Consider the following 16861-nt stretch of genomic DNA (forward strand, 5'->3'; position numbering starts at 1 on the left):
GGAACCTATGTCAGCACAGAAATCTAAGCTTAGGGATACAGAACTCTTATGAGAATTGATTTGCTTAACCCAAAGCTTCTCAACCTCAGATGCATTTTATACATTTGAGACACAATTAAGGCACTAGGACACTGTGTACAATTTATCTTGAAAGCTCCCAAGAACAACTGGCAACATCAGCTGAGACAGAAATAAGAACAGAGCCACGAATGAAGTATTTAACAGGAGCAGCCACCTGTAGGAGGAGGTAGTGCAATCAGCGACACAGACAACCCACTATTTTTTCTATTGTTCTGAGCAGTTGTCACTTGCACAACACATATGGGACATTCTAGTCACACTAAGCCATGCTTAGCTTCTCCACTTCTGCTCTGGCATTTCGTAGCAAGTTTATTTGCTCAAGATAAGCCTTAGGATTGAGGCTCGGCAGTTAAACACAGAGAACAAGACAGTGTGTGATAAGCTCTGAATGGAATCTTTAAAAAATGTTTTCATTTTCTAACTCTTGCATTGATGTACGTCATTGTCCAAGATCCCTCCCACTAAGACATCACATAGGAATTGAACCAAGTAATTGTGAGAGTATAGACATGCTAGATGGCCATTCATGAAAGGGTTTCTTTATTCAAAACGTTCTGCTATTGTGTTGCAACTGACAATTAGAACGATGATAGAGTTAGAAAAAGTCCAATATTGAAAACAGAAACCTGCTATTTTATAAACACATAAACCCAGGTGCGCGCGCACACACACACACACACACACACACACACACACACACATGCTTTGTTCAACCTATGTCTAAGCTATCTAGCAATTAGAATAGGAGAAATGAAATAAAGCAAGTACATACATCAGCAATTCATATAGTCAGGTGTATCATTATATTTTTATAGCAGTAGAATACAGGAATATATTACTAAATATCACAAATATAACATAATGGCTTTTCTCACCATAATTATCCCTCAGAAAAGAGGAGCTGCCTTCTTTCCAAGCCTTTGCAAATCTTACTTTACAAGTTGTTCAGTATTTGCTACAGGAAAGATGCATTAGCTTAAAATACCCTGAATCAATTCTAGTGTTAGATGTTCTAGAGAGGATAACTTATAGAATCATGAAAGAGGAGGCAAGGACAGTTTGTATAGATTTTGTTTTTATGCCTGAGGATTTGACCTCACAGATTTAGATGTAACTGTAAAAAATGTCTTTCACAGATCTCCTTAAAAACACTGTACAATAAGTTTCTACACGGTGGAGATAATTATACTCCTGCTAGATGAATGAACAAAGAAGAATGTTCTAATGTTATAAAAATTTATACTAGTTGTTGCTTGGGACAAATTTGTCATTGATAGTATCTACACTTTCAAAAAAGTGCTTCTAAGTTAAATTATTTCATTAAATGCAACAGTGGAAAATACATTTTCTAAATTAATATGTTTTATGTTAGTTTAAATATGGGAATATAATCAAATTGATAAATTCAATAGTGTAACTATATATTTAATTGTTCCATGAACATACCTAAAAGTCTGCAGTCTTAAAAACATTTTTTTTATATGATTGGGCAAATGAGAGTTTTCCTTAAAATTGGTATAGTCTTATATATTAGTATATATATATATATACACTGAGTGGCCAGATTATTATGATCTCCGAATGCATAATAATCTGGCCACTCAGTGTATATTTTATATAATAAAAGGCTAATATGCAAATTGTCCCCTCGACCAGGAGTTTGACCAACAGGCAGTCCGGCCAACTGCCCATGTCCCCTCCCTCTGGCCAGGCTGGCGGACCCCACCCATGCATGAATTCACCAATTCATGCACTGGGCCTCTAATATATATATATATATATATATATATATATATATATATATATATATATATACACACACACACACACACACACATGCACATACACATACTGAGTGGCCAGATTATTATGCATTCAGAGATCATAATAATCTGGCCACTCAGTGTGTGTGTATATATATATATATATATATATATATATATATATATATATATAAAATTAGTTAATACTAAAAGCAAAAACAGTTCGTTAAATCTCTGTGTGACTTATTGCTTATTCACTTAATTTTTTTAATTAATGAACTTCACTCTTTTGAAAGCAACAATGATCACTTGATTTGAAAAAACTGCAACAAACACCTCCAAAATTTTTTTTAAAAAGTGAAGGTAATAAAAATAGCATATCACAATGCCAGAAGTAAGGAAAATATATTAAATCTATACGCAATGAAGCTACAAAAACAAAAGAATGTGGTATCTGGATAGAAGGTGATTGTTAAGAGAGAGCATAATGCTATTTTTGTAACAGAATTAGAACTGTTTATGTTATTAAAAAGTTGGCATAGGTTATCTTTAGTGTTTATGACTTGCAAACTAAAGCATTTAATATTTAACATGTTTAAATACAAGCAGCAGCAGTTTGGTAATCAAAAGGAATAATTTGAATCATCTCATAGAAATAAATTCATTATAATTAGGACATTTCAGAATATGATTAAAACATGGAAAAGAAAATGTATTCACCTTTCTTGTCATCAAAGTACAGAGTCTGTTGAGCTGGATTTGACCACTGGAGGGAGGTGTTATCATTTTGATCAACCCTGCAGGTCAAAATTGCAGTTCCTCCTTCCACAACTGTTACATTCTGTGTTAGTGGAAACTGCCCTTGGCTGCCTAAAAGGGGATTAAAGGAAATTTTGATTAAATGAAAGATATAAAATGATTAATTTCCCAAGAGTTTCATTGTATTTAACTTCTCACTCAAAAACAAAAAAATTAAACCAACCAAACAACAAAACACTGTATATAGCAAAAAGACAGAAAAGTTATTGAAAACCCTTTATCAGAGGACAACAGGTTTGACATACAATTGAGATCCCTTTGTATTCCCTCACATGTTCCAGAAAACATTCTTTTACTCCTAGGCACATAACATTTGTATTTAAATAGTGATATTATTATCATTAATTTATCTTGGCCTTGCATTAATTATAGTAAATTGTGCTGCAACTGGTCATCTTTGAAGATAAGGCTTTGGAATAATTTGGGATGAACTGAACTCTCTTTAGATTCAATTTTTGATAAAATAATTTTTTTAAAAATCCTATTTCGCTGGGGTTTCTTGTATGTATAACTGTTTTTAGAAATACAAAATGTGTGAGAGAAAACAATGTAAGTAGTTTTCCAAAAAAGTGTTCATTTTGTATAATATCCATCAAAGTCTTAAAGTGGAAATCAAGATAATATTCTTATTTGTTCCTTTCTGTAGTTTTTTTATGATTTGAATACATATTTCTTTTATAATCAAGAAAAAGATGTTTAAAATGAACCTTGTCAATTTGGATATCATTAGAAATTAAGTTTGCTGTCTTCCTAAGTGTAGTTATTTATTAAAGAAATACATGTAATAACCTTACTTAATAATAGCACTTCCAATATTTAAAACAAAATTCATGCTCATAGAAACATAATACATAAATGTTAGGTCAGCAAGAGTATCTGAAGATGTGCCCTGCCAGGTCTGGTAACAATTATCAACATGGGTAAAAGTTTATTTTTTAGAGCCAGCTTAAAACACTCTTGTATGAGCAAGGTAGTTCATTAAGTCAAGGATAATTTACATATGTAAGAACATTGTGATGACTTAATCACACCCATGAAATATATTTCCTTTTTTTCTTTAGTTTTGTAATGATTCTGTCATTACTATAAGCACCACTTGAGGTTATGCTGGAGATACTGGCATAAAGAATCTTATTACCAAGAAGCCTGTTGATTGGCACCATAAGATACAGAAGAGCCTGAAGGGGAAATTTTCTTTCCAGACCTAAATGACACAAGCACAGAGGTTCATGACCACTTTATATAATTAAGCCTATCAAGTATAAAATTTTGATATCAGCAGCTTTGTCTCCTCAATGCCAGTCACTTAGAGTCACTATGGCAACTCCCCAGGACATCTCCCTCTAATCCTTAGGGTGGAGTTTTTAAATAGAGGTTAGGAGATGTCTGGAATAAATTTTTTGATAGTTGACTTAAAGTCAACAGGAGCCAGAGTGGGATGTGTCTTCCTTCAGCTCAAAGGTGACCTCTAGCTGGGAAACATGGAGAGCTATCAATCTTGGGAAGTGAGGTGAAGCAAAAAACCACATCAGAGAAAATATAAGTAAAAACAGAAAGAAGAAACAATTACCACAGATACAGGATTAGCAGCTCATAAATATGAAGTTCAGAATAATTTTAAGATACTTTGCTTGAGTTCCCAGGTACTGACCTAATGCATAAATAAATAAATCTGGGGGATTAGGGAATTCTTTAAATAATAAAAAGCACACAACTGATAGTAAATATATGTATTGTCAAGATGACAATTTGACTATCAACTAGTACATAGATATACTGTCTACTTCTTTCAACAAGTGTGGAGGGGAGGGGAAGCAGTGATGCTTGTAATCATTTCATCCACTGCATTTACAAAATAATTTGAAAACATCCCCCTAAGAAAATATTATCCTTCTGATCTCAGAGATGGGTAAACTGACACTGGCGGGTGAAGTGATTTTTCCATGGTAAAACAAAGTCCATGAACCATTCAGCGTTTGTTCTGAAAGTTCAACATTTTATTCTTATTTTTTCACCAAGGTTTCTTAGTCATAGTAATTTTGTCACTATTTGTTTAAAAATTAGTTAGACAACAATTAAAAAATAAAGAGTAAGCTCTTTAACAATAAAACTTTAAATTGCATATCTAGCTGAACTAAGTCCTCATGAATTTCAGTTATAACATTAAAATCAAATAAGAAAGGAAGATGTCAATATTAACTGCCCTTAAATATTCTATTCTATTCAGAACTTACTTTTGTTAATTATTTCAGGCTTTCCTTACTGGCCCATAGAAGAAAGAAAGTAATATTCCATAGGGTCTTCTACATGCCAGCTACTCTATATACCTCAGTGCACCTGCACTTTGTCCTTGGGAATAGAAGATTGGGATAGCTTTCTTCCATCTTCTCTCTTTGTAGATTCTGACTTTAAAGCATTGCACCTTCAATTTCACTGGGACCTGCGGCCTAAAATCCCTGTGGTCAAATAATTTAGTTTTTCCCAATAGAGAGCAAACTCATGTGGAGAATCTACTAATCCTAAACACCCTTAGGATATGTGATTTCCAAAATCAATTCAAAAGCCAGTGTTGTGGAGGCAGTCAAACAAACTTCTCAAAGATTGAAATTGCCTTTTATTTCTGGTTATAACCTAGAAAAAGTATCAAGTTAGTTGCTACTTTTTGCTTTTAACTCCTCATGACTCAAGTCTTTCCAAAAAAAATTACTAATTTTCCCAGTTAGCAAAATTAGTATATGTGCCAAATTAAGGATTCATCTTCAATAACTTCATCAAACAAATATTTTGGGGGATCTACTAGATGCCTTGTCTTGTATGAATCAGCATCTGAAAGATGCATAGAGAAATGCTCTGGTTTCTCTTCAGACCGCATAAATCTTTCACCTTTTACTGAAAGATGCATAGAGGAAGAAAAAATTTTCTAAGGAAACTGTAAAATAATCAGAAACTTTAGCAGGGAGTGTGATGGAAATGGAGAAAGAAGGCAGTCTAGGTGTGGTGCTGTTTACTCTCTACAAGGATTTCTAAAATGCATCGGTCATATCATTGAGGCATTATTTTAAAATGATATTTACTCTGCCTAAGCTCACCACCATCCTAGGTTTCAGAGGAGTCATTCTAAAACAAGTTCATGATGGTATTTAAAGGAAACACAACTTCCAATTTAGAATTGCAGAAGTTGGCTACTTTCCCAGGCAAACTATATCCATCATTTTCCTCCTTCCCTCAATGTGTTTATGTCATTTTATTATGTGCATAAATATCAGTCTCCCTCACTTGTTTCTAAGCTAATTAAGGGTCAGGTAACAAGGCATCTTATGTATTTTTGAGTCAGCTACATTGCTTAACTTTCTTTGCTGTGAATCAGAATTCTCAGTTGGTACATACTGTCTAAAATGAAAGAATCTTCTCAGACTAGTGGCTAGCATTTGCAGAGGAACCTCTGATAGAATGACCAGAGTAATTCAAGTCTGTTGCATTGGTTCATGGTCAAAATGGAGGAGAGGAGAGACTAATTCCTAGAACAGACATACCTAACACCATTGTCAGCTCCCAAAACGGGACATGAAAAGACAGACTGTGCCAAATCTTTGCTCCAGAGGGGGAAAATTTAGAAGACAATGACTTTTCTTGAATATTAAGTATAATAAGCTCTACATAAGCCCTCTGAAGAAGATAGATTTCTGTGACTAAAAGTATTTTATCTTCCCTTCACGGTGCAATTTCCCTTTTATCAACATTCATTTTTAATAGTACCTGTGGATGAAAAAATGAGGGGGGGGGTCTCCTATGGAAAGTGGCCTCACAGGATAATCTGATCATAAATTCACAGGTAGTCATGCCTCAGGCCCATAACTTCTTTAGTAAAGGTATTAAGTCAACCCTGTTCATTGTTCTTCTCATCTAGGTCAACACACCTTTGAAATACAAAAGTAATACTAGGTATTAAAGCAAGAAAACACATAATCCCATTAACTACCCTGTAATCAGACCCCCACCTTGCTTTCTCCCAGCCCTACATCATCTTCCTTAGTTCCCTCCTTAATCACAAATGCATAAAAGAAGCTGCATTTGATATATTGCTCCCTGTCACACGCCCTCAGTTTGGCTCAAATAAACTCTCATAAAAGTTATTACAGGTCTGGATATTTGTTATGCCGACATACCCTTCCTATGTCATGTCATCCCTCAACTGTCACTAAACCAGTGGTAAACACATGAAAACCACAGCTAACCTTAACTGAGCATCCACAATATGTTAAACACTATTCTAAGTACATCTCCTTCAGCAAGGATTTAATTTTCATCATGTAAGGTGACCAGATCATCCCGCTTTTGGCGGGACAGTCCTGATTTTTCACAATTTGTCCCGCGTCCCACGGCGTTTTAAAGAAGATTCTTTCCAAAAATAGGGACTTTTTTAAAACGCCGTGGGACGCGGGACGCGGGACAAATTGTGAAAAATCGGTTTTGTCCTGCCAAAAGCGGGACGATCTGGTCACCTTATTTTCATGCCAACAGGGTTGTCATCTCTACCCAGAAGAGGAGGGGACAGCTGCAAGAAGACCTTGAAAAATGTGCCCACTGCCACAGAGCTGGGAAGGGCAGAGACAGGTTTTGAACTCTTGCCCTCTGTCTTCGGATCTCATGTGTTTAACTCCTGAGCTGCTTTGAGAGTGAAGTGAAAATTCTGACTGAATAATTGTTATAAAAGAAGCAGCTAGTTTGAAATCAAACATTTCAAAAATGCAATTAGACTGTTTGCATCTATTTTTAGTAAGTAAAAGAAGCATCTTCAACTTAAGTAGGAGCAGCTGGGCTCCCCTGGGCTGGGAGAGACAACGGCAGTCTACTGACTTCCTGCTCAGAGAGGGATGTTGGTACCTTGAAATTGACCACATTGGGATTATTTTCATGGTGGAAACTGGCAAACAAGCCAGGCCAACTTTTTCCTTTCTTTTCCCCCCCACAGAGGCAGTTGCTAAACATGTACATGTACAGCACACCACCGAGGAAGCCACCCTTGATGCCTCTTGGTGGAGCTGTTGCATGCATTTTTAGTATAAATTAGGTGTTTTATTTTGTTTCAATTTGTTTATGAAAACCAATGAATTTTTCTAATACAGGTTAGTACTGGTTTTGAAATTCTTTTAATTCATATTTTGAGCCTCTTCTTTAATCATTTTTTTTTCTTTTCTTCAAATCACTTTGCAAAGTCCTCTTTCTCTTCCCACCACTGTTCTGATTACAAAATATTTCAGATAAGATGTCTTTTTTTCTACATGGATAGTTGTTCTGTGCTACTAGTTTTTTTCTTAGGTTGTCAGTAACTAGCATCAGTGGTTAAAAACCACTTAAGTTAGTCTTAGTAGTCATATGAAAATAATTTGGTAATTCATTGCCGTGAAAGACAGTTTAGTGAAGAGCAATTACGTAGTCAATATTCTGAAAAGATAGCTTTGCAGGTCATCTTTAAATTGCAGACGGAGCAGCTGTTATTATTCCTTCAATGTTTCCATCTGTCATATACTTAAGAAAATAATAGTCCAAAGCTTTCCTTGTCTAGATTAGGAACTACCAAGTTCAACATCAAGTGAACTCAGTCTTGACTCTTTGAACCTCAGTTAGTTAAGAGGTGTCCTCCCCCCACGTTTCACATGTGCCTTGACTCTCTGACCACCAAGAACCTAGCACTCTGTCACACAGGGCATAAAGAAGCAAATTCTCAATTATGGCCACCTCAGCCTGGGTGAAGGCTGCAGTGTGCCCTAAGCCTAAAGAGGCGAGAAACAAAGCAGTGATGAGGAATCTTTGAAGCCAGCTGCATTGTTGAAAGAGAGCAGGTAGGCGAGGCCAAGTTGCGCGTTTGAACACTGATCTCAAGGCATGGATCTGCTTCCAAAGACAGCATCACTCAAGCCTTGCTATCTCCGGAATGGATGCTGAGTAAAGGCAATGCTTTTCTCCATCTCGCTTCCTGTGCTGAAGATTAACTTGGGCCACGGCAATGGATCAGTGCACACTGTGCATGAGTGCTCACTTACTGAGAGCAATAATCACCTGAGATATATCTAGACAGATAGGCAGAGGTTGAGCCTTTTCGCATGTGAGAGGGAGGGTGCTACAGTCTGTGATTTTTCAGAGTAAATGATCAAATTTTGTGGGCTATTTAACAGGAACTGAGGACCCTCATTATTTTTCTTCCTGAAAATGAGCAAAACTTTCTCAAAGGAAGAACCAGATTTAAAAACAGTGAAGGGGAACAAATGGGAAGAGAATTTAAGGTACTGTTTTTCAATAAGAAAGTGAAAATTTCCCATGAGATAAATAATGCCCTGTATTTTGACCCTTTCTTTCAGAATGGAATATACTTATGTCTAGTGAAAACTGTCAACACAGTCTACAAAAAATTTTAATTCACGTTATTGGCACCTGAACAAGTGGTCTATATAATGTTTTGATTTGTTTTAAAACATTTTATGTCCTCTCAAGAACCCTATTTTAAATGCAAAATACTGGTTTCATATTAAGGTTCTCATATTTTGCTTATGAAAAGTGCAGATGCCAAATAGATAAGTATTTACAAAATAAATTAAAGGTTCTTAAATACCAACCTCAATAAGCAATGACATAAATAGATAACTCGTTTTTAAATGAAATATGAAGGTATCCTACTATTCTTTAGGATTTCCTGCTCAACTATTCTCAGCTTTGTGTTTCTATCTCTTTCTCTCTCATCTATTTCATCAACTAGTTAAGGGTATTTATACAGAGAGCCTGCATCTTAGAAAATGCAAGCTCATTCTTGTTGCTAGAAGTATACCTAAATGCACACACAATATGAGATTACTTCCACTAAATTACTGAGGGCATTCTAAACAAATAACCTCTTCTAATGTGAACGTTGTGGCTCAGTAGTTGTAGGGACTGAAATACATATTGCATACTAAAGCCTATTGGATTAAAAAGCGCAAATGTCATTAATGCAAAATTATAATTCTTAAGAGAAGTGTGATGAATGCTCTATCATGTGAGAAAGAAATTAGAGAGAAAATTAAGACTAAGTGCAGAAGTGTTTCCACTTTTGGAATGTCCCTCTGTTCTTTCAAATACTTAGAATTCTCTAGACATGTTTCTCATTACTTCATTCTATCTCTTAGCTTTATCTGAAAAATTAAGCATTCTGTTTTCCTCGGCTACCACATATCATTTATTTTTCTCTGATTCTGCTTCATCCTTTCCTTATTCCGCTTGCCTTATGGAGTACAACACCTGGTATCCACCTTCTGCGCCGCCCCTCTGCCCAGCCGCTATGGAGCATGGCCACGGGTCTGGTGCTGCTTGCCAGTTTCCATAGAGACAGGAAGCACTTCAGAGACCTGTGTTCCATCGCAGCTGCCAGACCAAGGCAGGAAAGAAACAAAGCTGGCGGGCACAGGGTCTTGCAAGGCCAGGGAAGGTTGGAAGGGCTTTCTCCTCCTGATATCAGGTTGTAAGAATGCCAAGTTGACAGCTTCAGCAATTACAATGCTGTAGACCAGATCCTGGTGTTCACTGTGGCCATTGTGAGGAACCCATTCTGTTCCCAACTTCTGGAGCAGAAACTCTTGTGTACCCAAAGCTTGGCCCTAGTCCTTTGCTGGCCTGTGATCCATGACAAAAGGCTTCTTCAGATTTACAATGGCTCCCACAGCTCCTGACCCAGAGAATCACAATTCTCCTGCAGAAATTTCACCTCTCTTTTTCTTTTCCAGAATGTGTTCATAGGTTTTCCTGGACACCCATAGCAGATCAGGGGGCTTATGGGATAACTCTTGCATTGTTTCCATTGACCTACACAATGATGGTGAGCAGGTGACCCAGTTAACTACATTATATTAAGACTAGTTATGGTTTGCTGTGGCTCTGATATAATTTATAATAAAGTTAATTCTTGATTATCAGTATCAGGCTTGGCCCTGGAGAAATTTGTAATGTAGGTAAAATATAATATTAGTGCCTTCCCTTCCATTTTAAAAATGTTTTTTTGTGATTGTGTACCTCAGCCTTCTATATTGTAAATATTCCCAGCACAGTTATTCTTCCTACATAAAATAGATTTTGCATATTTCTTCTATTAATTTTATATTACTCAGCTGTATCACAAACATTGTTTTCCTTAAATTACAAAATTCTGAGCCTCACAGAATATTTATAAAATCCTGGGAAACATTGTTTTATGGTTGCTCTACGTTTTGCGTAGTTGGTTGTATTGCTTTCGCATTATATAATTTAAAAAAATATCCCCAGCATTTTTTAACCTGTATCTCCATTCTTAGCTTGTTTTGTGTTTTCACCCTCTGCCAAAATTTATAATAAACAAAAAGCTGTCTAAAGTATAGACTTAGTGAACTAAATTAAATATAAATATACCCATTTTTACATCCAAAGTAGATTTTTATGATCAAAATATTAAAATATATTTTACTTTTATTAATTGGTCTAGTTTAATTAATTTCCTCACATGTTCTGAACTTTCTCAAAAAATATATTGAATGAGGTCATACAATTTTCTTTATTTTAATTTTTGTTTTTGAGAGTATTACAGATATTCCCTCATTTCCCCCCACTCCTTCTCCCCACCTGGATCCCACCTTGCCCCAGATTTTCAAGGAAAAAGTGAACTTCAATTTTTTCACATTTATATTCACAAGGTTACTTTTCTTCCTATACAAATAGATTTTTCAACTATTACATTATAGAAGAATAAAAACAAAAGGAAGTATGATTAAAATAAAAAGGACACTGTATGTCTTGTAAAGCTATATAAAAGAATAAGCAGATTTAAAAAATATTTCTATAACTTCAAAACAGGTTTACATAGTGATTATCATGTGTGCATACAGTCATTTTATCTTTCCAGAGTACTGTTTTCAGGGTGAATGATCAAGACCTAGAACTGACTACTATACTTGCTAACTGATGAACATTTGAGAGGCAGCCTTCCAAAGAAAATAAATTTATGACCAAAATCACAGTCTGATTCACAGTGAAACTCAATCATGGAACTAAATTCTAAATTGAGATGTCAACCTGGAGGAAATATTCTGGAAAGGAATATACAGATGGTAGAACTCTTCTGAAGACAGAGTGAGGAATATAGTGCTGAGAGTACAATAATCAATCTTCTTGGGGGAAATGGGCTGGGTGGAACATAACTGTTTAAAATTAAAGTCCCTGAGAAAAACTTTAATCTGAAACTAAAAAAGGGGAAAATGATAAAAATATTTTTGTTTCATCTGGTAGGTCCTAGAAGGTTGATATATTTAAAGAAAATTAGACATAATATTTAATTGTAATATCTTTTAAAATATTTAATAACTTTGAGAAAAAGTTAAATTCCTAGTAACATTCCTAGGAATAAATTAAATGAAAAACTTCTAAGAAAATAAAGCAAGTATCATTAATCCTAATTCCAAATATATAATTATTTCAAATATACAAAACATAACTAACACATTTAGTTTTAGATAGTGAGGCAAGTTTAAATTGAGATGATATTCGGACTTCAATCTGGTTTTCATGCTGGCTTTCCCTAATTCCACATAATATATATATCATCATACCTAATAAAATGGTAATATGCAAATTACCATCACTCTGCTATGCCCACGATTGGGCCAGCGGGAGACACAGGGGGTGGGACTCGGGGTGGCTGGGGTGGTGATTGGGCCGGCAGGATGCTGAGCTCGCGTTGCCAGCAGCGACGCAAGCTCAGCGTCTGCGCCATGGCTGTGCTGCAGCACAGACGGGCCTCTGGGGCAGCGAGCCGGCGTTTTGGAGGTTTGGAGGCGGTGCGGGTGGGTGGGCGGCGCGGCTCCGGGGGGAGGAGTCTGGCGGCAGTTGGGCTGCAGGAGCGTGTGGCTGTGTCCCGGTGTCCCGGTGTCCGCAGAGGAGGCGGCGGCGGCCCCAGCATTCCTGGGTGGGAGGCGAAGGCAAGACCCCGGCCTGGGCTCCGGCCGCAGGAAGACCATGCCCCTGCCCCGTCTCACCCTAGGGGCCCAGGGACTTCGGAGCTGCCGGCCACACCGGGTCCCGACCAGTGGACGGACAGACTACACGTGCATGATTGAATCATGCACTGGGCCTCTAGTACCTAATAATAGACAAGCATGTAAATTGACTTCTGCTACGCCCACAGCCAATCAGAGTGAGTATGCAAATTAACCCAACAAAGATGGAGGTTAATTTGCATACATAGGCGCCCAGCAGCCTGGGTCCTGGGAACTTTCTCAGCACCCAGGTCACTCTGTGTTAGGCCCCCATGGGTCCTGAACAACCTGGGAAGGGCCTGAGCCAGGGGGCTCCTGGACAGGGGTGGAACGGTGGATCTGAGGGAGCTGGGGGCCCCTGCCCAGGCACCGAGGCTTTAGGCCTTGGCAAGGGTGGAGCCAGTGATCAGAGGCGATAGGTGTGAACTACAGAGAAAACACCTTTTCTGACCATTCATTGGCTAAGCTTCCTGTATGCCACTGGTAATATTCTTAGCAACTTGGGTAATAAGAATCCAATAAGGTGATCTAGGGTTTTTCCACCACACTTCTGGTGCAGCAGATTTTTTAGTAATTAGTTCATGTATGCCATGAGCTGAAAAAGTTTGAACATTGCTGATATAAAGGAAAGATATGATTAAGAAAAAGTTGACATTTGAGCCCTAGCCGATTTGGCTCAGTGGATAGAGCATCAGCCTGTGGACCGAAAGGTCCCAGGTTTGATTCCAGTCAAGGGCACATGCCTGGGTTGTGGGCTCTGTCCAATGTGCAGGAAGTAGCCAATAAACGATTCCCTCTCATCACTGATGTTTCCATCTCTCTCTTCCTCTCCCTTCCTGTCTGAAATCAATAAAAAAATATTTTTAAAAAAGAATATGCTGACATTTCAAGTGAAACCTAAATGGGGAGAAAGAACAAGTCACTTACAAATTGCTAGAGGACAAAAATGCTAAAGAGAAGGGGCTGGTATTCCAAAAAGTAAATTAGTTAATGTGAAAGTCCTGGACCATAAGGAGAAAAGAGATTGGCTATTAAAGAATCTGGGGGAGGGGGAGGATTGGGAGGGAAGGGAGAAATAAACAAGCAGACAATGAATCTACATTAGAAGAAATGGATGTGATGGCCCAAGATGAGATGACAAAGAAAGTTCAGGCAAATAATGTAGAACTTTTTATGTCACAACGAGAAGCTTACAATTATTCTACATACAATGGCAGTTATTCAATATAAATTTTCAGAAAACGTTGCTTTTCTGTTGATTTATCATTATCCTCAAATCAAAGATTTTTAATCTCAGAGGTGAATCACTGTAAAAATTGTGTTTACAGTCAAGAACCTTATTGAGAAAATATCAAAAAAATCCATTAAATCATGGGATAATTTATTTGTAAATGTAACTAATCTCTTTGTAATTGGTTTATACTGTAAATAACCTTCTAGTAAATGGAAACCCGTATTTTACTGACTTGAGCTTGTACTACTACAGAATTGTTACCCATATTCCTATATACCTCCCACTGTTTTATTTTTTAACATGTGTTTTTATTGATTTTTAGAGAGACAGGAAGGGATAGGGAGAGAGAGAAACATCAATGTGAAAGATAAACATTGATTGGCTACCTCCTGCAAGGACCTAGCCAGCAACCTGAGCATGTGCTCTGACCCGGGATCAAACTGAGGACCTTTCCTTCACTGGACAACACTCAGTCAATTGAGCCGCACTCTTTGATAGACACTGTATCACTGACTTCCAGGTTAAAATGCCATTGCCTATGGAAGTTCCTTGTTGTTAATAATGGAGGACTTCTGTTTTACTGCGTATTTTAAAAACTGCCATAGTTATCTGTGAGAAAGGAAAGTATTGCTGTAAATATTGTTTTTAATAGAGTTTTCTTTGGCAAAGATATATTTCCCTGAGTGGATAACAATACTATGCTTTTAAATAAATAATGAGTTAATAAAAGACTACAAAAGTGAGATAACAAAACATTTGAGCCTTTCCCCTGTTTGAGTACATTTATACTAGTAAACATTATAAAATGGTTCCTCTTTTGACTAATACCATAGAAAGATTTTCTTTTTTAATGACATAATTTTTATGCCCAAGGTCCCCATTGCTCTATAACCTGAAACATGTTCAAAGTCCTTGATAGCAGAGAAAGAAGTGTCTATTACTTTTTATTTTCTAACAAGCATAAGTGGGCATGGTAGGCATATTTTTTTAAATAAGCTCATTAGTCTGAAGCCCTTTTTCAAAATAGTTTATTGACTTTTAGAGAGAGAGGAAGGGAGAGGGAGATAGAGAGAAACATTTATGTGAGAGGATAACATTGACTGGCTGCCTTCTGCATGCCCCCCACTGGTAATGGAGCCCACAACCTGAACCAGGATAAACTGGCAACCTTTTGATGCACTGGGGAATGCTCAACCAAATGAGCCACACCATCCAGGGCTGGGCACACTTTTTGTTGTTTTTTTTAATTCTCACCAGAGGATATTTTTTTCCCATTGATTTTCAGACAGAGTGGAAGGGAGGGAGGAGGAGGGAGAGAGAGAGAGAAACATTAATTGGTTGCCTCAGGCACACGCCCCTACTGGGGCCAGGTAGAGAACCCATAACCAAGGCACATGCTCCTGACCAGGAACGGAACCTGTGACACTTTGGTCAGCAGGGCGATGCTCTAACCACGAGCCAAACTGGCTAGGGCTGGGCACACATTTTTGAAAATATGAACATTGTGTAGAAAATGATGTCACCTTAATTATTTAAGTGTGGATCAATATGCAGTAACTTATGAATCAACTTGGCATATTCCCAAAGGACCAAGCTCCCGTTTGAAAAACAATATGTAATAACACAATGGTTAATAGGATGTGTTTTTCACTGTTTGATCATTTCTGAATGCACAAAGATTTCATTAATGTTGATTTCACCCATCTTGTGCATGTTTACATGCTTTGATGTTTAAGTCCTTTGTAGTGCCACATTAGATCTAGGGGAACATTGCCCTATGAGACCAAGTGGAAACTACTGTGGGAAAATATTAAAAAGAAACTAAATATTTTGTATAGATTAGTACACATAAGGCAGCTCAAAGAATTATACTTCTGATAATGCAGAGAAGAAATTAATAATATCTTCTTGTATTCTTTTTTTGGGAGTTATAATATATTAATTTAAGAAAGTTAAAATGAATTTTTAATGGAAATTATTAAAATTAAACTTGAATACAATACATTGAGGTGGAATGAAGAACAAAAACAACCTCATCTGAATTCTTAAATTTGAATAATGCTTGTTCTGGAGAGATGTTGCAAAATGATAAATGGAAAAAAAAATATTTATATTCATAGGAAAGAAAATGGTCTCTTCACGGCAACATTGGAAAGAAAGGGTAATATCTGGTTCTTGGTCTCATGTCTAGTCTCAGAAAACCCTAAAAAGTTAACTATTGGTTGAATCATCTTTGCTATTTAAAAAAATCCTACATCTGTACTGGATTCAAAATGAATGAGAACCAGAAAAGTTGCTATGTACCAGACTAGGCACTTGCATTTCATTGTTGCAATGACTTATTGAATAATAAATTATCAGTATTGGTTAGATGTATGTGTATCAGAGAATGGGAGCTGATGGCATAATCTTGAGAAGGGTGGGTGACTAGCAAGGCCAAAAACCTGAATGGACTCCAGAGCTTGTGGCTTCTGATGGATTCAGTCTAGTCTGGGATCAGGAGTAACTGCACATTGAGAAGCACTTCCGGGAGTCACAAAACCTCTGCTAGTTGTTGATATTCTTATTGTATCACTTGTCTTTTGACTTTTGGGTAAGCCTGTAGTTGGATATCAATCAAGTCTGTTGTTTCTCATTGGTATCACTGTGTATATGAAACCAAGAATTGTATTACGGCTCTAGCAAAGTGGGCATTGCAACTATATCAGGTTTAAAAATAAAGAAAATTTCTGCATAGTCTCTCTGGTGAGGTAAAGACTTTTTAAATAAAATCTTGAAACTGTTTCTATTTGTCTATTTTATGAATTCTACATACAATTTGGGCAATAACAGATTGTCATTTCAAAATCATAGTCTTACAGGTTTTGACAGATCTGAAACCAAAAGTGTGTGCTGAGATAGAATGATAGATAGATAGAGAGATGATAGACAGA

The 16861-nt window shown here is 36.9% G+C and overlaps 1 protein-coding gene across 7 annotated transcripts in view; it reads right to left on the reverse strand.

The window, feature by feature from the left end:
- The window catches only part of CADM2 (cell adhesion molecule 2), a gene marked incomplete at its 5' end in the record, with an annotated part of 1250256 nt that overhangs the window by 265001 nt on the left and 968394 nt on the right, over nucleotides 1-16861 (reverse strand). For 6 of the 7 annotated variants that reach the window (XM_079767300.1, XM_079767298.1, XM_079767303.1 and 3 more), the window contains one exon: nucleotides 2565-2714. The exons of the other annotated variant lie outside the window; for it this stretch is intronic. In XM_079767300.1, the coding sequence (XP_079623426.1) occupies nucleotides 2565-2714 (150 nt within the window). The remainder of the gene's footprint in view (nucleotides 1-2564; nucleotides 2715-16861) is intronic. 7 annotated transcript variants of the gene reach the window in all.

Source organism: Cnephaeus nilssonii, assembly GCF_951640355.1.
Source record: "Cnephaeus nilssonii genome assembly, chromosome: 3".
Taxonomy (NCBI): Eukaryota; Metazoa; Chordata; class Mammalia; order Chiroptera; family Vespertilionidae; genus Cnephaeus; species Cnephaeus nilssonii.